The sequence below is a fragment of the Meleagris gallopavo genome, chromosome 8 (genome assembly GCF_905368555.1).
Source record: "Meleagris gallopavo chromosome 8, MGAL_WU_HG_1.1, whole genome shotgun sequence".
In the NCBI taxonomy this organism is placed as follows: Eukaryota; Metazoa; Chordata; class Aves; order Galliformes; family Phasianidae; genus Meleagris; species Meleagris gallopavo.
This window is the reverse complement of record NC_139411.1, coordinates 10,398,781-10,426,250: the sequence shown is the minus strand read 5'-3', so window position 1 is coordinate 10,426,250 and position 27,470 is coordinate 10,398,781. Positions and strand designations below refer to the sequence as shown.

At 47.8% G+C, this 27,470-nt stretch overlaps 1 protein-coding gene across 1 annotated transcript; it reads right to left on the bottom strand.

Annotated features, from left to right (window-relative positions):
- Positions 1–632: 632 nt before the first annotated feature.
- Positions 633–27,470, bottom strand: HK1 (hexokinase 1). Its single transcript, XM_085229028.1, has 18 exons — positions 27,310–27,470; positions 21,896–22,058; positions 18,938–19,086; positions 15,769–15,888; positions 14,512–14,607; positions 13,469–13,568; positions 13,194–13,377; positions 12,484–12,639; positions 10,862–11,095; positions 9,994–10,298; positions 9,595–9,743; positions 9,369–9,488; positions 8,326–8,421; positions 7,324–7,423; positions 5,960–6,143; positions 3,527–3,682; positions 3,129–3,362; positions 633–2,461 (listed from the first exon to the last, which is right to left on the bottom strand). Exons 1-18 carry the CDS (start codon positions 27,370–27,372, stop codon positions 2,317–2,319), a joined length of 2,754 nt encoding a protein of 917 aa, XP_085085154.1. The 5' UTR covers positions 27,373–27,470; the 3' UTR covers positions 633–2,316.

Here is a 27,470-nt window from a genome sequence, read left to right as displayed (position 1 = left end):
AAATACAAAAGCGATATATAATGTGACACAGTATTTTATACCAGGTTGATAAGTAGCACCTTGCAATCCCCTTCACCCTTCATGATAGGTTTGCATGTAGCATTACAGAGCCATACCTTGGCATGCAGAATGATCCTACAACGTCAACAAGATCCAATTATTTCAAATACCTCTCTCACATGCAGCAGTCCCTGAGGACTTCTATTACCTAAGGGTAAGAAGCAGTTTGGAAATGGAAGCGCCACCAGTTCCTGCTTCTTCCACCTGTGGTAGGAAGGTCACGCAGTTAGAAACACAAACTCCCTCCCTGCTTGCTATCAGTTACATCCAGCTAACAAAATCCAACAAACCTGTGCCCTCACATCCAAAACTCAGTCACCCTAAGATCAGAGTGCTGTCAGCTCTGTGCCTCTGCTGAGCTATGAGAGGGAGCACCAGGCCCAGAGGCCTGCACGACAAGCACCCTCTTGGAATAAACACACACACATACACACACAAAACAACAACAACAAAAAAAAACAACCAGGCACTACCAGGATTAGGTTCTGGCTCTCCCTGCACAATAACTCTTCCCAAAGCACTAAGCTGTCAGCCAACAGCACCTCTTCCAGAAAGAACCACTAAACACCAGGTAACACACATCAGAAAGTTTAATATTGTCACAAATACCACATAACACTAGCATCAGAGCTACTAGTGTGCAAAGTAAAAAGACTCTCTACCTTTGCAAAACCAGTCAGGCATGCATTTTTCAGGTAGACACACTTAAAGCTGCAATGACTGTTTGTGACTCACATGTTACTTTACAACATTCACTCACAGTGCACCATAACGCATATTGAAATGTTATCGATAGGTAGGGCAATCCAAATCTTAGGGGTGGCAAGAGGACGAAGAGGAGCAGCCCGCACGCTGTCAGCTACTTTCTGCGGGAGAAGAGAGTGGGGAGAACCATGCAGAGACTTCACGTGTATTTTGGTAGAAGAGTGGGAATTCAGCGCTGCTGCGTGGTCTCCCTCTTTGCAGAAAGCAGAGCGACTGGCAAGTGTTATTTAGCTTTTGCCTTCCTAACTGCTTCTCAATGTAAGTAATGCAACTGACTGCTGTGCAAATACAATAATGGCATCGACTCGACAGAGGGCAGGATGCACCAAGTGTACACGGTCTTTGTCATTGCTTTAGTCCTTGGAATAAGCCGGGCCTGCTGTTGTCTTTGTGGTTTGTTTAGGTCCTCAACATCAAGCTTAAAATGAAGCCCTCGCGTTCCTTTCTGGTCATTAACTCTAGCTGAATGCTCGTGTTCTGAGTGCCTGCTTAACAGTACTAAAGATTAAAGCTTTGTGTGGAAGCAAATACCCATTTAAGGCGAGAGGCAGAAGTACGCATCTGAGTGATACTACTGAGCTGCAGATTCCTAGGAGGGCAGCTGCACACCCTGAGCTAAACTAATGAGAAGAGATAAAAAATAACTTTCCTAAGAACTCTTTAAACAGATGAAGACAGCACAGCCCAGGGAACATAGGCTTACTGATTTCCCAGGTCTGAAGATTTGGATTACCCCAATCACCAGCCGTTTTGTTGTAGGGATTTCGTGCCAAAATGTTACAGATTTTGCTCAGTAACACAACACCGTTCACAGAAGCGAGGGGAAATACCAGTGGAACTAGAACAGTGGGACAAGGGCGTTTACTTTAATTTTACCATGACAAAATAGGCATCAAGAAAGTAAGTAAGTTGCGTTGTCATATCCCACCATAGAGTTACGTGCGTGCACAGCGCCGACACACCGCAATTCTTCCAAAGTGGCCTTAAACAAAATAACAGCAGGTAGATCTGCGGGAGGGAACTGTTGCTTCCCTTTCACAGAAAGCATCAGCACCCAGGCACGGTGGTCAGCGTGCTGGCAGTGCACTTCACAGGGAAGCTGCAAAGGTCACACTCGGTACGACGCAGTGGCAGATCTCAACGCACATCAACGGGGGGAAATTTAATCTCGGACAACAACCGGTTGTTTTGTAACTGCAGAAATTATAGACCAGTTTTTTATAGACCAGTTGGGAAAGGTACCAACAAGGTGAATAAGAAACATGCAGATTGGGGTCCATAAACAGGAGATATTATTAACAGCACACATTCTATCTTGTATCCTATTCTTTTTATGTCATTAGTTGCATTTTTTTTCCCCGATAAAGCAGTGAGTTCTGTTGTTTTCTTTCTTTTCTTTCTTTTATTTTTTTTTAAACCAGTTCAGACTACGCAGTCGCTGCTTTAGGAGAAGGTGCTCACGAGACAGACTCAAGGCCAGGGCTGTGGAGTTCAGTTCTGCTCGGCATCACGAAGCCTGCATCCCACTGCCGTGATCAGTGCTGCCCCTTTCCCGCTGCCATCCTCCGAGAGCAGGAAAGTCACATCACACTTGGGTGCCAGGTCTTTGACTGTTTGGTGCATAATCCTCGAAAAGCTGCAAAGGGAAATAATGGCAGTGGGCAAGGGAGGTCTTGCAGCATCCACAGAGCACAGCACTGCTGCAGGCCTTTGCAGTGCTCCCCTTATCACAGCAGAGGTAACTAAATGCTGGAAACTATAGTGGGTGAGAAGATTGGGAGCAGAGGTCTTTTCTCTCTCTTCACATTGGGCTATCTGGATCGCTAGAACTACAACAAAGTGGAAAAAAAGATATTGTCTGCTCTTCTCCTTCTCATCTACCTCCTTACACTGGAGACAGGCACTATTCCTGTCCTCCTTGTGGACCTAACTGTGCTAGACCCCCTGCTTTTGCCTGTTGCTGCTTCCTAGTGGTCCATCCCCTCTGCCTGATGAGCAGAGCCATCTCCCAGAGAGGCATCAGGCACTCAAGCTGCTCTGTCATTTCTTGTACATAGCCAAGAGATCATTGCTACGTGGCTTCAAACCTGTTCAGCAAGCTGTGTCGCCTTCAGCTTGGCACAGCCCCCTGAGTCCTTCACAAGTCTTTCTTGATCCTCTCATAACCTTCTAGAAGGCTCCAGCCAACCCTGATTAAGATCTCTTTTCCCTGGCTCTCATCCTAGCAAACAAGCGAAACCACTTGGGAAAAGGACACGTAGCATCGCACTACAGGCAAAACAAACACAGAGGTGAATACTCACTGTGGGTGTAGTTTGTACAGAGTCCCATCCACACCAACCGTTATCTCCAGGTGCTCTAAGCCTCTGTTCTCCCTAATTTTATCTACAACTGCAGCCATTCCGGCACCACACAACTGAGCTGCTCGCTTCGACACCGCTCCGCACACTGTCTTGACAATGATACTGTCATCGCACGTGCTGTTGAGCCCCAGCTGCTGGAGAATGGTTCGCACCTGCAGCAAGGCTAACCTGTCACTGTGGGAGCCGAAGAACACAGCATTAGAGGCTTTCCTCAGCTGAGCCACTGGCAGGAGCCTCATTGCATCAACAGCTGCTTCCACTGTCAGGCCCCACCAGCAGCACCACGACACGTTACCACACTGATTCACTCTGCACAGCCTCCCACGTGATGCCCTTACCTTTCAATCTGTGAAAGGAACTTGGTTTCAAAGATATGCCTGGTCTTCAGCGTCTCTGAAATCTGCCCTCTGAACAGGAACCCTCGTTTGGTGAAGTCAATCAAAATATTGCGGACTATTTCCCCCAGGTACATCCCACTGATCATCTTCTCATACCTGCAAGGAAAGACAGCAGCACAGCTCAGAGGGACACCTGACAGAGGGATACGTGCAGGCAGGGCATGAAACATGCAAACCAATTGAAAAAGAACAGTCATTTATTATGGCAAGAAAAAGCAGAAACTCTCAGTGGGAAACCTTGGGAGTCCATCTAAAAGTACCTCACATATTCCTCCTGTCCATTTCCCCCCTGGCAGGCAGTTGTTAATGACAGCTAATATTTCTCCCAGACAAAAGAAATGAAAAATTGTTGCCAGAGAGCCAAATGGTGCCTGGATGGAAGCTGTTTGCTGTGCATTCCTTAGCAAAGCACTGAGCAGAACCTGGGGAAAACCTGTAGCCACTGTCCAGAGTTTGGGGAGTCCTCTCAAAGCATGGATGTGACCTTGAGTAGAAAAAGCTCAGTGGCTCCATGCAGGAAAAGTATAGCAAAGTCACAAGGTACGGTCACTCTGAGCGCAGCATTTTTAAGGGAGTGCTGCAAAATGCCTCTTGAAAGTTTAAAAATAAATAAATAAATAATGTGAAGAGGTATGGTCAGCACATTCCCAGGGTCACTGACCTGTATGCTACCAAGCCAGGGGACCAGGTCTGGTTTGGGCTTTTCAATTAATTCCAGCACCTGATTTCCAGTAAGGAACCAGTAGTTCAAAAGCCAGCAGGAGGAACCAAGCCATCCTGAACCTCTCAAGCAGCACACAGACCCTAGTTTCCCACCAGGTCTGCCCTAGTCTGCAGAGAGGGAATGTTTTCCACCTGCAGACTTCCTCTTGGCACACACCAAGTAGTGGTGCTCCATGTGGCCGTGGGCAGCCCTGTGCTGAGGATGGGAGTCTGTTTGGCTCTCCTTCCCTTCCAGCATCATTCTGGAGTGAAAGGAGCATTCTGTGCTCCGTAACCGAGCTGTGCCCTTAGCAATGAGAACTGAACACTTTTTCATTTAGTGAAAAGTGCTTTCAGTGATGCATCTTTTATTTCACCTCCTGAAGCTCTAAGCAGGGTTTCTGCCCTGTAGGGAACTGAGCCCAGCGGAGCAGCCACCTGGAAGCAGGCCATGCAGTCCATTTAATACCAGGAGCTCTCCCAGGCTTGTACCCAGTAAGGGCCCTGATTGCCCAATTCTTTCTGGAATCAATTATTCCCCCTGGCAGCCTCCCACCTATGGCTGCTTACTCTATGCCAGCTCCACCACTGCATTAGCCTCACTCAGTGTCTGCCCCTCTGCGTCTGTCTGCACTCTAACCTCCCAAGAGTTTCCCCAGGGACCTTCCTACTTGCCCACATCCCCAAGGATCCTAGGCAGATTTACTTTATTTGCACAATTTTCTTATGCATTGCTGCAGAGAAATGAAAAATAGCAGTCTGGGCATGAGGCAGCACATGTGTGTCAGCACAGTAATGCCATGCTGGGTCCACCTCTTTGTCAGCCCTTTCTTGCAGGGCACAGGGAAACACTTGCTCACACAAGAGCTGAGTCCCCAAAATGGGGCCAAGAAAGGCAGGTCCTCTAATGTACCACATTACCCAGAAAATTGCCTCAAATAAGAATAGGCTGCAACTGATAGAGAGCTCATAACTGCATTACAGTGATCAGCTTCAAGCTCCAAACCATGCCATCAGGTTTAGGCTGAGCATTTCAGCCCTGCAGAGGTTGGAGCTAGATGATTTTGAGGTCTGTACCTACCCAAGCTATCCTGTAATTCTACAACTCCAAGAGGCAAAGGTCTCTACAGATAGAGTTCAGCTAAAAGAAATTGAACTGAAATCAAGAGCATAAGAATGACAAGCCATATTAAACCCTTGTATACAATATGGGATGAGAAATAGGGTGTCTCAGTAATCAGAAGACTCCTGAGACTCTCACCAAAAACCCTGCACCACAGTTCCATGGCAGCAAACAAGCACTGAATAGACACTCGGTGGACATAAGGGCTCTACCTACACAAAGGGCTGGCAAAGGAATTTGATAGTAGTTAAATGATCTTAGAGCTTTGTAAAGAAGACACAGAGATGCTGCTGCAGAACAGCCTGGCAATGATTAGGACCTCAACTGCCAATATAGGAGACAGTAGAAAGAGAAGATGAGAGATGTTTGCCCTCTTGGAGGCTAGAAAAAGAGAAGCAGAGAAGGGGGAAATCACACAGGACAGAACGGCTGCAGTCATTCTCCACTCTTTACCTCTCCTTTCTGAGAGCTGGGAGAAATCCAGTTCTCTCTTAAAAGCATTTGAGGCAGTCTGGCTTATTCTCAGCACAGCATTTATCGCACAGTACCTTTGCTTTCCAGCATTTAGTGAATAGTCATCAACTGCTTTGTCATATATTGTCCTGATATCGTCCAGGCATCCATTATCCCCGAACGCTCCCCACTCCATGTTCACACACATCCGTCCTTGCTCACCATCCACCATCTCTACGTTTCTCATCTCCTCCATGTAACAGGCATTGCTGCCAGTTCCTGAAGAGAGAAAACATTGAAAAAAATTGAAATTCCTGGCAGTCACCTTCCACAGAGCCCACAGACCTGTGAAATCTGGGGGAAAATCCGGCGAAGGGAAAACTTCAGGAAGTTCTGAGGCATCAAGCAAAGAAAGCTCCAGAGATTTTAGTGGCTGGGTGGCAGGATATTGTTTAGTTTTTGCTTGTTTTGTTGGGTGTTTTTTTTTCTGATGCACAAAATTCAATTGCAGACTGACAGGCTGTAGATGATCTCTTGTTGCCAGCAGACAAAAAGCAGAGACCCAGTCTCACCTGTGGCAGTTTCCAAAGTATTCAGTGGCCAAAGCAATTCATGCAGGGGACAGGGGGCTGCTAAAGCCCTGAGGCTTTTGCTCTCATTATCCCAGGCCACCTACCAAGTCCCTGCACGCAGACAGCAGCTGCAGAGTGTGTCTGGCAGGGCTGCAGCACAGACAGAGGATGCTCACAGCATCCCAAGGACGTGATGCCCTTCCTGCAGGGAACTCCCCCTGAAAACATGTCAGCGATGGAGCGGCACAGACACAGCTTCCTACCCACACTGCACTGTGCTGACTCATCCTGGACATTCTCCAACTGTCTGATGGAGTAATTGGTAATATTTTATCTTCCTCAAAGCCAATTTGAAAGCGTTGTTTAAGCTCACAGATGCTTTGATCCCTTCACTTTCTCATTGGGCAAGGCCCAGAGAACTCATTTCTCTGGAGAACTTTGTGAATTCGCACCATCCATGCCATAGAGATAGCCAAAGCCCAGGCATGACATGTGCAAATGCATCAGCAGTCACCTGTGGAGTTCTTTACTACGAGAGTGGTGAGGTGCTGGAACAGGCTCCCTAGAGAGGTTGTGGATGCCTCGTCTCTGGAGGTGTTCAAGATCAGATTGGATGGGGCCCTGGGCAGCCTGGTCTAGTATTAAGTGTGGAGGTTGGTGGCCCTGCATGTGGCAGAGGAGTTGGAGGATCGTGACCCTTGAGGTCCCTTCCAACCCTGGCTATTCTGTGATTCTGTGATTTCAGCTGTTCAACTGCTAGGAAAGGAACTGGTAGTTGATGCATTTTGTCAATCAGAACTTTCCTTCGTGTGCACTGATGGAATATTTTCAGGAAAGCACAGGGATGTCCCCATGAGAATACAGACACAAGTATTTCAAACACATACCCACAATGAGTCCAATTTCACAGTTTGGGTCTTCATAAGCACAAGTCATCATTGTGCCCACTGTATCATTCACTACAGCTACTACATCCAAGTCAAACTCCTTGGGAAAAGAAAAAAATAACAGTGAGAACGATCGGTTTGGAGAAACCCCCCCACACCAAAGGCAACACCAAAGGGGACACTACCAAAGCAAACAACTGGAAGTACTGGCCTGATTTCACACGTGCAGAAGTCAGAAGTTAACAGACCAGCAAGCAGCTACGGCATCTTGCATGCTCTACCTACTAAGGACTATAGCAACAGAAGGAAGTACTTTTCCAGCTGTTCTCTTTGGCTTATGCATAGTTGAGCACAGATCTTGAATACAGGCCCACAGCAGAGAGCTATTGCCATTCTGTATTTCAATAGTGCAGTAGCAAATCCAGCAGCACTTGCTGATAAAACTCAGTTAAATTTCACACTGTCCTCTGGCTATTTTCTTCCCTTACTAGAAATCATCAGTTAAGTTGCTTGAAGCTTTTTAAAGAACAAGTGTTACAGAGCCTGTCATTTAGAGTGCACTGAGCAGCATTCCTACAGCCACTACATTGAATACTCCTGCTTTCTCAGTGCTCTGATGCAGTGGCAATCATGACAGGGTTTGAAAACTGCTTTGAAAGCTCTATTCAATTTAGCAAAGTCAGAAGCGTCTGGGGAAAAAAAAAAAAAAAAAAAGAAAACCTAAGCGAAGAAATTCCCCAGCATGGCTCATTTTCAGCAGCAGTTGCAGTTTGGTGGCTGAACTCTTGCACTTCTCCTAGACTGTCCTATGTGGTGACCAGGACATGTGGCCAGCAGAGCCACAAGCCACCAAATTTGCTGCGTCTGGACCTTCCACGCAGGGCAGGAGGCACAGCCTGTTTCCTCAAGGCACACTAACCCCACCAGAGGGAGCCAGCCTAACCAGAAGCTCTGTAGGCCCTGCAGGGGAGGGAGAATTAGAGGAAGGAAAAGTAAAATCACCTCTCTTCTTTTAATTCCTTCTCTTAGCAAATACACGACATCTTCTCCCTCACAGTCTGTGGCTTTGAATCCTTTTGTCCAGTTGAGAAGGATACCCTACAAAGAAAGCAAACAGGTTATCACACTTCCTGATGTACTGCAGAGTGCCCCAAATCCCATACCCCTCTAAGGGAACATCACTGAGTACTTCTAATTTCTATCTAATTTCCCTGCATATACATTCGAAATGTGAAGTGCTTTAGTGTGTAGTTATACAGAAGGTTCTGTTATCTCTGGAATTTGCATCTAACACTACTAACCATGCTCAGTCTCCAGATTTCCAGGACAGAAACACTTGCTAATGACTGAATCATTCTGCATCATGCCCAAAGACAGAAGGAGATAGTTAAAACAAAAAAGCAAAACATCAGACATCTTAGTTCGAGACAGAAACTATTTTTTTTGAAAGCACAGCTCGCTACAAAGCCATCACACCAGGAGACAGAGCTATTGCCCAAACTGCAGTGACACAACAAACTCAAAAAATAAAGAACGCAACAGAAAATGTATCTTTCTTCCAAAAACAAACAAAAAAAAGTGCTAAGAGAACAAGAAATTATTAACAGCTGCACAGGGTGGAATTGGTGGTGATACGCGGCAGCAGAGGAGTTCAACAGGAACTGTAGGCTACAGCAGAACCAGATCAGCCTGAGAAAGGCTCTGGCAGCAGGGGGGGACAGAGCCAGTGCTGCTTACTGCTGACACAACCAGGGAGGTAGCACAGTCCAGTGCATTTATATGGTTGGAAAAAAACATGTTGCATTAAAAAAAGGTCATCACGGAAAATTTAAATGCTCTTATCTGCCACGGCCATGGGCTAACCAGTACTTGCATTACTGCTTTAAAAAAAAACTATTTATAGGAGAAGCTGTGCTAGTCACAGTCAGAGCATGAACCCTCCCCTCTTATGACCTCCCTGTAAGTGCCCAATGGGTGATACAAAGGCAGAGAATTCAGACCTAGCATAAGCACAAAAGCAGATTCAAAAAAATTAAGGAACTCACAGCATCCAGACTGGTCTGCTTGCAAGGGAAGGAGAACGTGAAGCCAAGAGGAAGCCGCGCACCTTTTATTCCCATATAATCCAGGAAGTCCGAAATGCAGGTAACGATGTGGTCAAACAGCTTTAAAGAGAAGAGTCAACCATTTGAAGTTGCACATCACACTACTGCTCTTCAAAAAGTTACTTAAAAAGCAGCAGTGCTGTGGAAGAGAAACACAGATAATCACCTCTTCTCCGGTTCCCTGCATCACCTCTATAGGGATTGCATAGATCTTGTTGTGCATTTCAACTGTTCTCCTTTTACCACTGCGAATTTTCACCAGCAACACTCTGAAGTTTGTCCCTCCAAGGTCAAGTGCCAGAAAGTCTCCATTCTCTGTAAAAGAATATGTGTGCATGTGCATTTCAAGAATAAGAAGCAAAGACATGGGGTTGGGCTGCCTGCAGCATAACGGTAACACAGGCTGCCCTGCCCCGGACTGGGATTTTCTCTTTTGAAGGGATCTTCTCTTTCATTACAACAGATCTGCTCACCTTCACCAAACCCAAATCTCATTGCAGGGAGCTCACATTGGGTGCCCTGCAGTCAAGTCGTATCCCCTTCTCCAGCTACGGTACTCCCATACCTGTGCCATCTGGCGTGCTGCGGACAAAGGTGGGCAGCATTTTCACTTTGGCAGTCTCGTGACTCTTCTTCTTCAGGCCTGCTTCCATCTCTGTCCTCATCCTCTTCTTCACCTGCAGCAGCTGCTCATGGGTGAGCTTGAACTCAGCCAGCGTTTCATCGATGAGCCGGTGCTGCTCCGACAGCCGATACGCCACCGCCGTCACCATCGCCGCCCCTTTTCCACTGCCACTCTCTGACAGCAGGAACCGCACATCTGAGTCAGGCACCAGGCGCCGGGTGGTTTTGTGCAAGCGCCGAGCGTACCTGCGGGGAGAGGCTGTGAGTTCGTCCTCTGTGTTGCCTCCCCACCAGGTCCTGGAATCTCAAGCTACAGCCTTTCAAGTAGGTAAGCTGCCAGGGAAGAGCAGCTCTTCCTCACTGTCCCTTTCCTCCTGAATTCCTAAGTACATTAATGTAGGTCCTCCTCAAAGCCAAACCCCTCTGCGCAGTTGTATACTCAGAGTAAATGAAATCTCCTTCCGAGACATCTATTGAGAACCTCTGAGAGAACATGTACTCAGAGACTACCATAGCTTTCATTGATACTGGAGTATCCAATTACTTCAGGGTTTTGGCTGCTTTGTTGTCATTGGGTGTTGTTTTTTGTTTTTGTTTTTTTTTTTGTGTCTGGTTGGTTTGTGTTTTCAATCTCACTCTTCAGTTAAAGGCATCTTTCCTTCCTAAGATCCCCATCTCAGACTGAACTCCCTACACCCATGTTTTGGACACCTCATCATCTCACTTCCAATCTGAGTGACATCTTGGGATTACACGCCCAACTCTTTGCAAAACAGAAGTTGTGGCTGGAGCCGAACAGAGGAACTCACTGTGGATGCATCTTGTAGAGGGAGCCATCGACGCCCACAGTGGTGCGGAGGCGACCAACCCCTTTGTTATCTCGCAGTTGGTTGAGGATGGCACCCAGCGTGGAGGCCACCAGGTTGGCCGAGCGGAAGGACACGATGGTGCAGACGTGCTGGACTGCTATGCAGTCCTCGTGGGACGGCTCCACCCCCAGGCGGGTTAAGATTTCTTTGGCTTTGTTCAAACCTTCTTTGCTCCTACAAAAAAAAAGGGTAGTAATGAGTACTCCTTAGGCTATAAAATACAGGATTGAGACACATTCAGACACATGTCTTCCTGCACAGCATATGAGAAAGGGGCTAGAAAGACCAACTCTTTAGACTCAAACCAGTTTCTCTGGAGTTGGAAGCACCAGCCTCACTACTCAGCACAGGTCTGAGTGCATAGCTAATCCAGCACCCATTCAATCAAGCAGTGTGGAAAACAAAACCCTGAGTGAAGGTTGCCTAAGTGATTCATCCTAATAGCTCTCTTTTCAGACTTTTACAACCTCACTGAATTTCTGTCTCTCACACACAATTTTCCCATGCTAGAACCCAGCCTGAAAGCAAAGTTTCTGGCAAAACTCACTCATGTGCAGCTCAGTCACTTCCAAGACAAAACAGAAGCTGTATATCTTGCTGCCATCACTGCACTCCCATACATCTATCTCCTTAAGCACTCTTGCACATAGCTAGCACCAGCTAGAAATCTGAAGCTGCACAGGAATGTCCCCCCTACTTACAACCAAAGTGCTCTTTGGGCGGTGAGGTAGAATTTCAGGTCTGATTTTGCTCTTGCTCAATATCTACATTTTTCTCACTGTTGTTCATCACTACACTGGCTCCACATGAATGTGAGGCCAGCACAAATGGACCCACACATTCACTGAAAAGCTGTTCAGATAAGACAGCCTGCAGGGAGTCACCGCCCGTCCCTTGGCACTGCACTCACAATCATCAGTACCTTCGTACACAAGCACCAAAATCGGAAGCTTTTCAAAGAGAAAAGCTGGCCCAGTCACTACAGCACAAATACCCCAGTGATGTGAATTTTAAGAATGTGGGGGACAGAGCCAGTAAGCACTGACCAAAAGGGTGATGACACTGTAAGAAACCAACTGGCGCATAGCTCAGAGGTCGCCCGGCACTGCCTACGAGACTGAATGCTCTGCCTTGTCACACTTGTTTTCTTGCTGCCCAGCAATCCCGTGGATACAGCAAGAAGCAACACAAGTATTTGGGAGGAGGCACTAAGCCAATTCACTCCCACGTTTAGCTGCACGGTAGCAACTTTTAGGTCTCTGCAAGCTGGGTGAGTGGTAGAGCACAGTACATATGCTGTAGCAGCATGCATGGTCAGGCTTTCATCGTGCCTCCCAAACCACACAGAGGGAGAAACCTGCTGCCTCTCAGCTCAGAGGGGCTGCTGGCTTTGAGAAAAGGGTGCTGGCTGCCTCCTGTGGATCCTCACATCTTCAATATGCACTCATGCTGAAGGACGGCTGCCATCTCCAGTGCAGCTCATTCCCCAACAAAGCAAAAAGAGAGATTGGAAAATTAACATTCAGAGTCATTTGGAAACCGGAGCAGAAGGGAGTACTCACTTTTCAATGGCAGAAACATGCTTTGTCTCAAACTTTCCTTTGGTGAGAAGCTCAGGGGTGATTCTTCCCTCAAAGAGCAGTCCCTCCTTGGCCATCTTCACCAGGATAAGTCTCACCAGCTCCCCCATGTACATCCCGCTGACCATCTTCTCAAACCTGCAGGAGAGGCCAGCAGCAGTCACCCACAGGCTCACAGGCAACACCAAGAGGCACAGACCAGTTGTGTATCTGCACCACATGCACCAGACAGTGGTTTGCAGTGGCACAGACAAAGTCAGGCTTTCTTGAACTGCTGGATTCACAACATGAGTGGAAAAGGGAGCGCAATGCAGCAAAGAAAAACAGCAAGAGTTAATTTCAATCGTCTGGCTCCAGAAAGGGCTGTGTTGATAAGCTGTGAATTGAAGCTAACAGAATAAATAGCCCTAATCAAGACTTTGGTAACTCTGATCATATCCTTCCTCCCAGAAAGGTCCTGTCTGCATCAGGGCTGCTAAAGGAGCAATTTTGAAGGAAAGACAAAATGAGGCATAAAGACCACCTGTACAGGAAACAATCACTCATCCTGTCAGATGGCCAACTGCAGGCAAAATGTGATTATGCCTGGACCACGCCACCATCTCCTGTTGCTGGTGAGAGCAAATATTTTGCCAGAACCATACCACACATCAAATAAAGCCCAAAAGTTCATAAGTAACTGCCTTACTCACAGTTGCTTGCCAGGATTGAGGGATCCACGGTCGATCTCTCTATCGAACTCTGTCCTGATGTCTTCTAGTGAGCCGTCATCCCCAAAGGCCCCCCATTCTGTGTTTATGCACATCCTGCCCTCATCCCCTTCCACCAGGTCAATGTGCCGCATCTCCTCCATGTAACAGGCATTGGTGCCAGTGCCTTTATGGAAAGGACATGAAAGTACTAATTAAACAGGCCAGGCAAAGGGAAAAAAAAGCCACATGAATTCTGCAGCAGAAATGTGTCTTACCAATGATCAAGCCAACTTCACAACGTTGGTCATCAAAACCACAGGTCATCATAGTCCCAACGGTATCATTCACAACAGCCATGATATCTGCATCGTAGTCCTGATGGAGGAAAAAACAGTATTTGTAACATATGGCTTCTCTGGAAAACACTGCTTGTGTTTGTCATTGGTTTGCTCAGAACTAAGGAAGAGGGGAAAATCATAGAATCACAGAATCATTAGCATTGGAAAAGCCCTCTCTGCTCACCCAGCCCATCCCCAGTGCCCACGTCCTTCAGTGCCACATCTCCATGGCATGGCAAACCTCCAGGGACAATGACTCCCCCCACCTCCCTGGGCAGCCTGTGCCACTGTATCACTGCTCTTTCTGAGGAGAAATATGTCCCAATGCCCAGCCTGACACTCTCCTGGCACAACCTGAAGCCATCACCTCTTGCCCTACTGCTATTACCTGGGAGCAGAGGCTGACCCCCATCTCACTATATGAGCCCAAATTCATCCCATCTCATGCTCAAGGCCTTTTTGTCTAAAATCAGCAACCTGGTTATCATCACCCTCCATAAAATCAGCAGTGAGAAACTGCAAGGAACAACACTGCTCACTGAACATAAAACTCCCCTTCTCTTCTGCTCCTCTCCTTTGTCAGCCCACTGCACAATTTTGCTGAGATGCTGCAGGGGAGCCCGAACCATGACATGCAGTTTCTCAGGACTGAAATGTGTGGGTATTGCTGAAAAGCTGTGGCACCCAAGGGCAGCACTTCCTCAGTTTGTAGAGGGTGATAGAATTGCTGAAGATTGCCAGCAACAAGCCACAACACAGTAGTTGAGTTTTGTGCTATGAGGAGCATCACAGTTTCCACACAGTAATGGTGAGATCACTTCATTTTTATGAGCAAACAGCACGTCTACATGCAAGTGCACCATCACTCACACCACATGCTCAAGTCAGTGCTGTGAACAGAGGTCTGTGACACAGAAACACCAGTTTGCTATGATGAAGAGTTTAAAAGAGGAAAAAAAAAACACCAAAGCCCAATTTACCCCACGTTTCTTGATGGCCTTGTTAAGCAGCTTCACAACATCTGCTCCCTCCACTCCGCTCGCTTTGAAGCGCTTTGTCCAGGTTATCAGAATACCCTGATGAAACAAGAGAGCAACCTTAGGACAGTGCCAGCATAAAAGCAAGTCAATTTTACTTTTTTCCCTTTAAAAACAAGATTTTGTTCTTCAACAACATCTACGGTCTCTGTTCTTAAATGGAAATATTGGAAATGGAGCAAAGATTAAAATGCTTAAACACCTATGTATGTACCTGTGCTCAAAGGTAAGTACTGGGATTAGGTGTATATTTAACATATGTACACATATTAAAAGTCTTTATAGCCAAGGCTTAGACACAAAGTCTAAGCATGAAAATAATTTCTATGCTGAAAAGGATGAAAATAAGTACAAATGAGGCAAGAGAACAAGATTTAAAAGTTAAACAAAAAAGAACCTCAGCAAAAAGTATGTATAATATGATAAATTCTATTAAAAATCCTGATATACAGCATGGTTCGAATACATTGCACAGCTCAAGCAGTGTGAAATGTAATCGGCACTGCCTCACCTGGCCCTTCTGAGCACCAACACTGGGAGACGTGCACCAGGGTACCTGCAGCCCTGCAAGCTAGCAAACGGGTCAGGCTCTAACAGCACAACCTCTTACTAAAGGTGCAGCATGGGGTTGACTTCCCTGCATTTATTTGCTACGCCATTGCCATAGCAACGCTGCACCAGGAGGCTGCTGAGTCACTTGCGCTATAAAGAGCAAAAGAAGGAAAATATTGTAGCACGCTTGTCATGGGAATCACACCAGTCACTCTGTGCAAGGCTGGTTTTTTTTGCATGCAAAAGCATGTTGCTCCCAGGCAGCGTATACAGGTGGGCACAGCTCAACACCACTGCTTGCGAGGAAGACCCCAAGCAGAATCGGTGCGTGCATTTGGAAGTTCAGCAGCAGGATGAGCCCTTCCCAGTTCTCCCCCACGCAGAGGTGAAAGGCTGCAAACCTGCTGCTGTGTTTACACAGCAAACCACAACCCTGAGGAGCTCCCGCAGATACAGTATAAAACATCAGATGCCTCTTTGTCATCTGCTAACCGGCTTCTTCGCACAGAAGCATAAATACCAATCTGACAGTGAAACACAGCACTCACTTACTCCAAAAACATGAAACCTGTCTGGGATTCTGCTTTCATAGCATTGTTTGAATAACATGCTCTTCTGCACGTTAAGAAGGGCGTGCAGTCTTCTTACCTCATCCAGCTTAGATTGTCTGCACGGGAAAGAAAAGGTAAACCCAACCGGTAACTTCTTGTCTTTGATTTGTTGTTTCTCCATAAAGTCTCCCAGGCATTCAGCAACATGATCAAAAAGCTGCAAGAAGAGCAGAAAAGCGCCGTGACTAGACGTATGGGTTGAGGGAGGGCACACTTCCACAGCATGTGAGGAGAAAGGGGAAAAGATCTACTCCAGATTTTTAGAGATGTTATGGATAGAACTACAGAAATATTCCCAGGCCGTGTAAATGTCCTGTGTTATTTAAAACGCTAAGGGGGATAATTGGGAGTACCAAAAGCTATCTGTTGGGTGCAATTAGCCCTTGCAGCTTCACTGAGAACAATCTACAGTCTCGGAGAGACAGCAGAGCACTACAGACGATCATGAACACCAAGAGGAATGTCTGGCTGTTTGAAGTGGGTCAATGAGTGGTGTGTGCAACCTTACGATTTAACAGAACACCTTTAACTCATTCCTAAAACGAGATCTAATTTGATTAAGCCCAGCGATGGTGGTTTCCCAGGGAAGAGGTTGCCCTTTTCTGTCTGGGGCAGATCAAGGGCACTTTGCTGGGTGCACAATAATGCAGCATGGGGCACACTGCACCCAGTGAAGTAATAAGACACGATGGCTTCTTTGGGAGGCACACCAAAGTAATAACTCCAGCCTACATATCTATTTTGTTTTTCATTTCGAAGTATCTTGCCATATACTCAATCTCATTAAAGCTCCAACTGCTAGCAGAGTTCCAGACAACAGCCAGGAGCCAAGTGTAAACCCCTCAGGAGTTTGGAGAGCAGGAAACAGAGATATTGACTGAAGACATTGCTGCAAAATTCCTCTCTTATGCAACAAATCACGACCACGTCAAGAGACAAGGCGTGCTTCATAAGTCTGACTACAGAAGATCCCTCAGCATTCCCAGTGCAGCTGGCTGTGCAGGCCCTGGCAGCCCACTGGGATGCTCTTCTGCAGCTCAGCTTGCAGGCAGGCTGCAGGCAGCACACCGTGACTCAGGAGGCACGCAGCAAGGCACGCGCACCGCTCCGACCCGAAACGTGCATGGGCAAATCCAGTTAACTATTAGCTACATTCTTCACGTAACAGTAGCTGTGTCTGCTCAATAATGCATGCTCTGGGTGTGCTACTGTTTTCAGTAAAGCACAGAATAAAGACATTGCTCAAAAGAAGTGGAAAAAAAGGGGAGTATTTATTGATTTTGCTGCGGTTAAGCGCAGTACGTTGTTTCCTAAGACTCAAGGATGCATCTGTGTGCTCCCCATGTCCACACTAACATCCATATCTCACAAATAACCAGTTCTGCCAGGACGGTAGAGTCAACATCACAAGTTCTTGAGGATTTCATACAAGTGAGGCAGGCAGATGGAGGAAAAGTCCAAATCACAGGTGTGCAGTGCTGGAAGCCCAGTAGTATCACAGATAGGATTGTAGAATCATTCAGGTTGGAAAAGTCCTCTCAGCTACCCAGCCCAACCTCAGACCACCCTCACCCACCAACGTCCCTCAGTGGCACATCTCCATGGCTCAGCAATACCTCCAGGGATGGTGACCTCATCACCTCCCTGGGCAGCTTGTGCCACTGCATCACTGTTCTTTCTGAGGATAAATGTGTCCGAATACCCAACCTGAACCTCCCCTGGCACAACCTGAGGCCATCGCCTCTCACCGCTGTTAGCTGGGAGCAGAGGCTGACCCCCACCTAACAACAACTAAGCAACCAGCCCATAGCTCTGGCCATGACGTTGCCTGCTCCAGTTGGGTCCTGAGAGGTTTCCTCAAGGATGCACTCAGTGGGCAGCCAGCAGACTTTGGCAGGCAGCTGCAGACCTGAGCTCAGACTCCTGAATAGACAGGACTTAAAAGGAGCAAACAAATCTTCAGATCTGGAGAACAGTCACAAACCCAAAACCTACCTCCAACACAGAAAGCAACACGGAAATCAAGCATCACACGTGCTCCCATTTGTTGTGCTGACACAGAACACAGACTTCTTACAAATTTTAGACCGGCTATTACACTGTAGGAGTCAATGAGAGCTTTGCCCTTGACTTTGACAGGGAACTGTCTCCAACTGTCAAAGCTGTCAGGCCACACCTGACAGATGGGGAAAAGTAGAACTTTGAATGCAATGAAGTAGGAAATATCAAAACATACTGTGCCAGCAAGGCACAAAGCCATAAATTGCAATCCCTTCAATAAGGTGATTATATATTAGGTTAAAAAAGTATAATTCACCAAAGTTAATCACACAGTCTGCTGAAAAACGTATTCATAGCCTACTCTGTGCAGGCAGTTCAGTCCAAGTATTCCACTAATCTGGCTCAGAGATCTCACAAACCTCAGCCACATGCATCACTCATAAGTTACCAAATCATCACCTGCCTGTATGCCTCCCAGGCATGTGCCATGTTTTCCTGCAAGTCTCACAACAAGCGTTTCAGTCGTGGTTGCATATTGTCACGAGACAATTACGACCTGGGTGCAATTTCAGTGATGGTCAGCCCTCTTTTTCCTGTTATTTAAATACCAGAAGTACTGTCCACCATGAGTCATTGGAAGCCATCCTTGCTCCCTCTCCCAGTTAAAAAGCTATGAGAGAATCTATCAGCCTGAGCTCCAAGCTGCTGGCTCCCAACAGCAGAACAGTCTTGGGATATTTAAAAACCAAAACACAAACACAACAAAGCCCAGGAAAGAATGCAGAGCTGACATCTCCTCTCTCAGCTTCTCCTTAGTGTCCCTCTTGTTCCTCCATCCAGTCTCAACTATGTTAGAATTGCAGGGTTGGTCATACCATTTGCCTACAATACTAAGTCATCTTCCTGCCTTCCTTCCATTCCTATCTCTGGAAGGTAAGTTTACTACAAACACTGGAATTTTTATTTCTGGGCCAATTTTCTCCTAATTCAGCCAAAAGTCTCCTGCACAATGACAGCAGAGCAGTAGTAGGCACGAATGCTCTGTTACTAACTACAGCTTATTTATTCTCAGTATTGACAAAGAGCTGTAGGGCATCCATGCGTGAAACTGTTAAGACGCTCTGGTCATTCTTGTGCTCTTTTCCAAAAAGTGCAGAGTGAAAGCAGAGAATCTTTAGGGAGGCACATAAGGAAGAGGCACTTACCCGTGTCCCACTGCCATGCATGATATCTTCAGGTGTATTATAAATTTCACTTTCCATTTGTACTGTCTGCTTTTTTTCATGCGACACTTTCACCCGCAGAATTCGAAAGTAAGAACCGCCGAGATCCAGAGCGATGAAATCTCCTTTCTCTATGTGGAAAACAAGACACAAGTGATTAAAAACTGCATGCAACACGCATTTGGGAAAAAATAAGCTCTATTAATTATAATGCACAGAGAAACGCATAGTGCTTATCGCAAGCAAGTCTTTAGCTGTAGGGCATACATACGAAGCATCAGCCCAGTTCCCTCCAGCTGAAGATGAAAATGGTGCAAAGGCAAGGATGGCTGCCATTGATGCATGGGTAACTGCAGTGAGGGCTCATCCAGAAAGAATGAGCTGAGAACGGGCAGTTTGTATCCAGATCTCATGACTAAGCTGGCAGAGCAAGGATCTCAGGAGAAAGCTGAAAGGATGTTGGAAAAAGAAGAGGAAATGAAGGGATGCCAGAGCACCATGAGCCCGCCTTGTGTTGTAAGTAAGTCTGTGTCACTTTGGCAAGTAGCAGCAAATAGTGGCTGGTTTGTGCTCTGCTCTGAAATCAACAGATTACAGGGAAATGTAGTTAAGCAGGAGCTACTCATTCCACCCCTAGAAGCAGAGATTCACTCAATCTGCAGTCATATAACAGAAGTCAGAGAAACAGCAACCCGACACACCACGCAGAGCCCTGTGCTGCTGCAGGAGTTACTTGAATGTGCAAGCCCTTGCATAGAGCTCCTAAGCACCTCGCCAGGAGTCAGGGCAGAAGCGAGGGTGCCTCCATCACCCTCTGCACTGGGAAGGATTTCAGAGGTCTGAAGCCAAATACACAAACCCGAGTTCCAGTTATCTGGGAAATGACACTCTTAGTACCCCTTGGAGAGCAAGGCAAATACCATCTGACTGAACTGCTTCTGCTATCTTCTCTTATCAAAGAGGGAACAAACAAAGACAGCCATCAATGAAGTCTGTAAAAAGATAGCATTTGGGGAAGCAGCGAGCACACCTTAACAAACAGCCATGTGTGCCCAGGCTGCAGCTAATCACTGAGGCTATTTGCAAGCACCTGCATGTGTACACAGCATCCCTGGCTCACCCAGGCTGCTCTGAGGGAACCAGAACAGGCACGCAGCGCTTTCTCACTCTTGCTTTTTTATTGGTTTGTACTTTTTGACAGTGCCAGAAGTACTCTGCACTGCAAGTGGGACGAACTTTATCCCCCAGCTGCCTTCCATATTGCCAATTCCATCCCGTAGCACTCTTTAGGCTTGCGCCTAAGGCTGCTCCAACTTTATTCTATGCCTATGGGAAGGCCATTCCCAACATCATTTCCCCACTCCTAAATTCTACATGGAAAGAGCTCTCACAGCTGGGAAGATCAACATCTATTGATGTGTCGTGCCACTTCAAATCTCAGCTCCGTTCTCAGAGCCATCTGACTCCACACTGCTGCCAAAACACAGGGTATGCAATGTACCGTGTGGATTAGCAGATTCAGACTCACCTCTGAGATAACTGTCCAACATCAGGCCACAACTCCTCCAGTCTCACAGTTCCTTTGCATCACCCCACCATCCCAGGAGCCCTGCTCCACTCAGCAAAGCCCTCCAACAGCCAAAAGAGGCAAACACGCTGCAGAAGCTCTTATGGTTTTACAATATCATGGTCTAACACAGCAAACAAAACATAGCAAACAAAACACCACCACACGAGAAATTACAAAGAGCAACTGCCTGCTTACAGAATATGTAATGAAAAGACAGTGGAGCCCATGACTCCTACCAGCCCTTAGAATTGCACTGCATTGCAATGCAGCCTTCTCTTCACACATGGGCAAACTCAGAGTTTGCTGAGATAAGGACTGTGCAGTGCCTGTCTGCCTGCTTCTGAACACTGAGGCCTTGAATATTGCTTTGCACCACTGAAGATGTCATTGAAAATGTGAACACATCCAAATTGCACATGCAGTTCTCCTACTGGGGTTTGCATCACAGATTCAGTCCCTCACCTTCATCGGGACAAGACTGGAAGGAAACATTTACCAGGAGCATCTCATTAAGCCAAATACCTGAATAAGCTTTATCGTTACAGAGTATCATTTCTTGAATGTAAACCATTACCTTCAATAAATAAATGAAAAATCAACATTGGGCCAGATGGCCCTTTTTCAAGCCTAAATGCACCTCGGTACATACTTCAAACAAATCCTGCACTTCAGAAGCAGCTTCCCTGGCAGCAAACTGACAGATCAGTGCTGCTGATTTCCAGCCAGACTCATAGCAAGGTAACATTCAGTAAGAGCTATCCTTCTGCATTAAAAAGGTAGAACTGCTCTGAACAAAACCTAAAGCTTTCTGTATGTTAAGTGACAGTTTTCTCTCGGACTATTTCAGGAGAAGAAACTGAACTAGCAGCACTGAATCTATACTTCATACCACAAAGATGCTGGAGCCAGAGGAGCAGAAGGGACCAGGCAGAGCCTCTTTCCCCATGCCACGCCACATCCCCAGTCCATACCATGGAACAATCTGCAAAACTATAGCAGCACTTGCACGTGATTGCCTCTCCCGCAGTCCCTTAGAGCAAGCCCTGCCCATTACCCAACTGCATGCAGCAGCTTCATGGCTGCCTTTCTCAACAGGCTGCAAATTTCCATACAACATTGCAACATAACAGTTAGCAGTGCTAAATCAAGGGAGACACAGGAATTGGGCTTGTTCTATCTTTATTTTTTAAACAGAAAATTGCATTGAAATTAAAAAAGCATAAGGTGGCAAGAACACAACAGCAGAGCTATCAAAGACTTCCACCTGCCAGACAATTCCAACTATTACTCTCAGTAGTGCTTTGGACCATTTCTAACAGGTATCCCATGAAGCACGCCATCTTCAATAAAGAAAATTCTCAGATCCTTACCTGAGCCATCAGGAATAGACCTCACAAAGGTAGGGAGCATTTTCACTGTAGCTGTTGGGTTAAAATCTCTGGAGAGGCCATTCTTCATTTCTCTCCGGAAGCGAGCCATGATGTCTATCAGAGTTTCATCAGAGAGCCGCATGGCGTAAAGGTATTTATCGATCTGGGGAGAGAGATGAACACAAGCATGGATGTCCCAAGGCGTCCAAGCAGAGCTACACGAGGTACCACTCCTGAATTACACGGATAATACAAGGATAGTCCCTAGCACGGGTGCCTTGCCCAAGCCAGCAACGCAGTTGAGCACTTTATGCCTTGTCTTTTGATACAAAACCAAGGAAGAAGTACGAGTTCTGTGACTTACATGAGCTGAAGCCAACCCATCCTACTGCCTTCCCTAGGCAAGGCCCAGCCCCACATCACTCTGCATTCTCCATCCCACAAAAAAACTTACCCACAGCCTCACACCTTTACTGCCAGCCTTCCTCCACCTCTCATCTCTCCTGACTATCCACAAGCTGAAAAACCACAGCTAAACATTTCTCTTGTCCTACCTGGGGGGATGCAGGCATTGCTGCAATGCACCAAGGTGTCTCATGTTGAAATCTTCAATTGCTAAGGACCCGCTGCAGCAGTTACAGCGCTACTTTAATAGCTGAGAGATGATTCCCATACCAGAGCACCTTCCCTATGCTGCTGCAGAACCATCTCAGCCAGAGGCTGGGGAGAGAACTTTGCTGTAGGCAGGTTGAGTCTTCCTCCTCAATACAAAATGTCAAATTAAAAGTGGTTGACTTCTCCCTTCCAGCTTCCCAAGACAGGAACTTCATCACTCTGGAAAAAGGAGATGTTTCCAGATTCCTGGTAACATTGCTTTCCATAACATTATACCCATCTTCAAAGCCAGGAAAAGTGAGAGATGCTTTGCACCTCAGAAGCACAACTGAGCTTTGGGAGTCCTTGCCAAATGTATGTCCCACTCTGTCCATCTAAGTTGCCAGTCAATTCATGCCTTCATTTATTATTTGCCTCAGAAACTTGATTCTGCAAATGGCACACAAAAGGTTCAAACTGAAGCCACACCTTTGGGACTGCTTTTGCTCGTAGCTTAGCAGGATCGAGGAAATAAAGCCCTACTCATGTTTACTGTCCTAAGCAAAACTGGAAGAACCACCTGATTCAAAGCCACACCTCTGTACCAGGGCTCTGCATCTCCTCTGCTGCTGTGGAAGCCTCAAGAGCACTCATCTCCCCGCTGATGTTACATCTCAGCAGGAGCAACAAGAAAACATCCCTTGAAAAGTGTATATATGTAAACACTCCATATACCTGGGACTTTGATACAAGAAATGATGGATAATGCCAAACATGAAGGAAACACAGACAGTCAAAATGTAATTAGACCCTAAGCTGGTTATAAACCCGGCGCCACTTGGATTGCTCTGCAAAAAGCACTTCTGTAGTACCAGATAGTATATCAACTCAAACCAGATGTGCTCCAGTGAGCGGCACTTGTGCAGCCAAGGAAGGGGGCACAGATGGCACCAGCCAGATCCAGAACAGCAGGGCTGGGGGCTGAAATGTGGGGCTGCAAACCCAGGCAGAGCAGACCCTCCACATCACCAAGCAGCGTGCGGACAGACGGGTGCTGAGGCTGGTGCCATGCTGCAGGAAGGTCTCTGCCACTGCAAATGCCGCCAGAGCTTTTTTTAGCAGAGCCTGCTCAGCAGTGATGTCAGAGCCTGAGGTTATTCCCTTTTAAAGGAGGGAGGGGACTGGAGCTATCATGGCTGTCAGCAGCCCACGCCGCCGCTCAGAGGCCCCATCACCCAAATCCCCCATTGACAGCTACGCTAATGCATCATTACAACACTGCACCCTCCTTCTGAAAACAGGGCTGAGGCCCTGAGTTCCACCTCACCCAGCCGTGAGTGCAGCTTTTGGTGTTTGCACAGTCAGGACCAGGCAAGCCCGTACTCCTAGATCTGCCCTCCTGCAGTGGGGAAAAGTGGGAGGCAGGGCTCTGGTTTCCCCTTGAAAGGCCAGTGAGAGCCATCAGCCTCACCGGGCTAGGAGCATCATGCTGAGACCATCTCTACTCATGGGGCAGGGAGGAGGGGAGGCAAGGACAGAACCACGCTTCAAAACAAAATAGCTCCTATGTATTAGTTTGTGGGGGGGGGGAGGGGGAATAGCTATTTTCTCCCAGGCAGGAAAAGGGTTAGTCATCTCATCAGGACAGCCAAAGGGAAAAGCAGCACTCCTCCAAGGGAAAACCCCCAGCAAACAGCAGCGAATAACTGGACAAGGAGATGGGAGCTGGATTGCGGGAGGGAGGTTTAATAACACCCCACTCTGCTTGTGGCCAAAGCCGATCAGAGAGCAAATCCCAACCTTATCCAAACGGACGTGGCAGCAGGGCAGCAGGGACAGCGGGACTCTTGATAGCAGCCAGCCAAGCACAGCCCTGCACACAGTGCGAGCAGCAAGGAGCAGAAAACACTGCTATATGTAGCTACCTCCAGGATGGGCATCCTCCCTCATTGCTGCTGTGCAAGCCTCCAGGAGCTTTCCTTATTTCCATTTTTTTTAAATGTTTTTTTAACAGCCAGACGGAACTTGCAAATGTTTTTTTAAAAATGGGATTTCATCATCCAAACCACACACAGGTAATTTTTCTTGGTCACGTAAGAAAGACTCTTTGTACTAGGAGAAAAGGGCTGTTTGAAATTTGGAAGATTGCAGGAGCCCCATGGGAAGGTGTGGATCATTGTGAGTGGGTAATGCAACAAATAGCACTGAAGGCGCATCCTCACACACTCTGTGGAAGACAAGGAAGGCTCCATGGACACCTGGTAGCAGTCTCTCAGTACTTGAAAGGAGCTTATAAGCAGGAAGCGGAGCAAGTTTTTACATGGACTGATAGTGATAAGACAAGGGGGAATGGCTGTAAACTAAAAGACCTGAGATTTAGGTTAGACGTTAGGAGGAAATTCTTCACTCAGAGAGTGGTAAAGAGCTGGCACTGCTGCCCACAGTTGGGTACCCCATCCCTGGAGGTGCACAGTGCCATGGATGGGGCCCTGGGCAGACTGAGCTGCTGGGGAACAGCCAGCCCATGGCAGGGGTTGGGGCTGGGTGGGCTTTGAGGTTCCTTCCAACCCAAACCATTCTATTCAAACTATGAATCACACAGCCAATTACTCTAACACTGCCAGCAGCATCCAAGAGCAGGGCACTCCCATTAACTTCAGAAATCATTAACAACTTTTGTACCAGCGTAGCCTTCGTGTAAAGCCCACCCCCATGCCAACACCTTCCTGCAGATCTGTGCTCCTCGGGAAGATTCACCAGGAGCCACACATGTTACAACAGGCAGCTCAGCCATCCCAACCTTACAGTTTATCAGATCGGTTTCTGAAAAGCCTTTACACAACAGGACAGAGCTCTAGGGGTTTTCTTGATACCTACATTCTATGCCCTGTTCCATCACATTCTTTTCAAGATTAATAATCTTGGTGTCGCTCTCAAAAGATTTTTTTCTTCTCGTGTCAGGCAACATGACAAAAAGGCATTGTTCCCCTGACAGGGCAATCAGGCAACACCTAGTGCTCCCCACTGCAGAGGCAGCTCAGCAGGCACAAACCTGCTGGGACCAAAGCACTCAGTCACAACCCAGTCAAACCACCCTATTTGGGTAGTACATGGCATTGCACGTCACCTGCTTGCTTCTGCGCAACAGGCTCACGTGCAAGTGTGCAAGGCGTTGTATCTCCTTCAGCACCCTACACACTGCCTTGCTCCTGCCGTAACTCGCCCTGTACAATGCTCCAAAACCTGCAAGGTGGGGCCAAAATTCCTCTCAAATGTAAGAGATGCCTAACATCCAGCAACACAGAAGCAGCAGAAACTGCTCCTCAGGCTGAGGGAGCCTGAACCAAGAGCCTGGAACCAGCATGTGGGCCACACAGGGGCTGAGCAGCACAGAGACTCTACCTACGGATGTTCAAGTGAGGGGGCTCAAAACCTGCCCCAAGTCATGTAGGCAGGAGCAGATGTCTGAAGTCCTCCAGAATGGGCAGCCTTCTTTTCTCTTACTGGATTTCATTTTAGTTTCCAAACCGAAGAATGCCTCACTGCTTCCCAGCCAAATGATTTGCCATGCCATCAGCCATCAGCAGCTCGTGCTGCCAAACCAGCCTGCAATAAATAACGCCCGGGAGTACCGTGGAGGCCTACATGCTCCCTCTCGGCCCTCCCCACGCAGCACCGCAGCATGCAACCCTACGCTTATCTGGGGTTGCTAAATATAACAGCACAGGCGGACAGGGGAGGCCTCACCCAGGCACGCAGGCTCAGCACCAGCTGCAGTGTGCACAAATGTATGGGAAAGGGAAAGAAGGGCCTTTGGGAGCAAGGAGCTGCTACTGTGGGGGCTGAAGGCCTTCCAGCTCCTCACAAGAGCTGCAGAACAGAAGAGCCAAAAAACAAAACGGCGGAAGGAGATGATGAGCAAAAGGGTTGCTGCTTGGAGTTGATGCAAGGGAGGAACGGACCGCATACAGGCAGGGCGGGCAGGGCAGTGCCCCTGGGCAACGGCAGGGGCCCCAGAGAGGAGGTGCTCCCTCCTGCAGGGTGAGCCCCATAGAGCAGCCGTCAACACCATAGCCAAGGCTTCCCCACAGTACTGTAGGAATGGATGCCTTTGGTGGGCCCTGAGCTGCGCCGAGTGGGTCACGTAGCAGCGCCGGAGGAGGTGGCAGAAAGGAAGGGAAGGGAAGCCTCTGCTCCGTGACGTCAGCCCGGCAGCACAGCAGGGCCTGGAAACATTTGCAATTATTTTCCTGATTTGCATCCCCACATCCCCAGCCCTGGGCTCCCTGCTCCCCCAGTCCTGCAGCGAGCTCGGCCAGGACCTCCCTGCCATGTTTGTATCTACCCCGTGTTGTGCATCACACCACAGGGCTTCGCCAACCGTGCTGCTTAATGCAGGAGAAGAAACAAAAATACCCACAGAGCAACTTCTCCCTTCCAAGCATCGCCGCTATACATTCAGAAGCCACAGCGAGATGTAACTCAAAAACGATCTGCAAGCAATTGCTGAGCGATGGACGCCCACGGCGGCGGCCGGGAGAGGAGCAGTCCCCTGTTGAAGGATGCCGATGCCAGGAACGGCCCCTGGGGTTGCACCCATCCTCACCAGCAGCACGGCACCGCGGCCGTGCCCACCTCGTCTCGCTCGGGCTGGGTGAGGCTCACGGTTGTGCCGCCCATAACGGGGTGGCCATGGGGACAAAGCAACGACGGCAGCAAAATAAATAATTTAGGAAAAAAAAAAAAAAAAGAAAGAAAGAAAAAAGCAGCCACGGGCTGCGGGGGGGATGCAGCCCGTACTCCTCGAGGCTGAACCCTACCTTTTTGACCTGGTCCTCCTTGAGCTCGGTGAAGTAGTAGGCCAGGAGCTGGGCGGCGATCATCCTGCCGGCTGCAGCGGGCGGCTCCGCGCACGCAGCGATGCGGCGCCCCGGGATGGCCGCAGCGCCTCCCCTTCCTCCACTCCTCCTCCTCCTCCTCC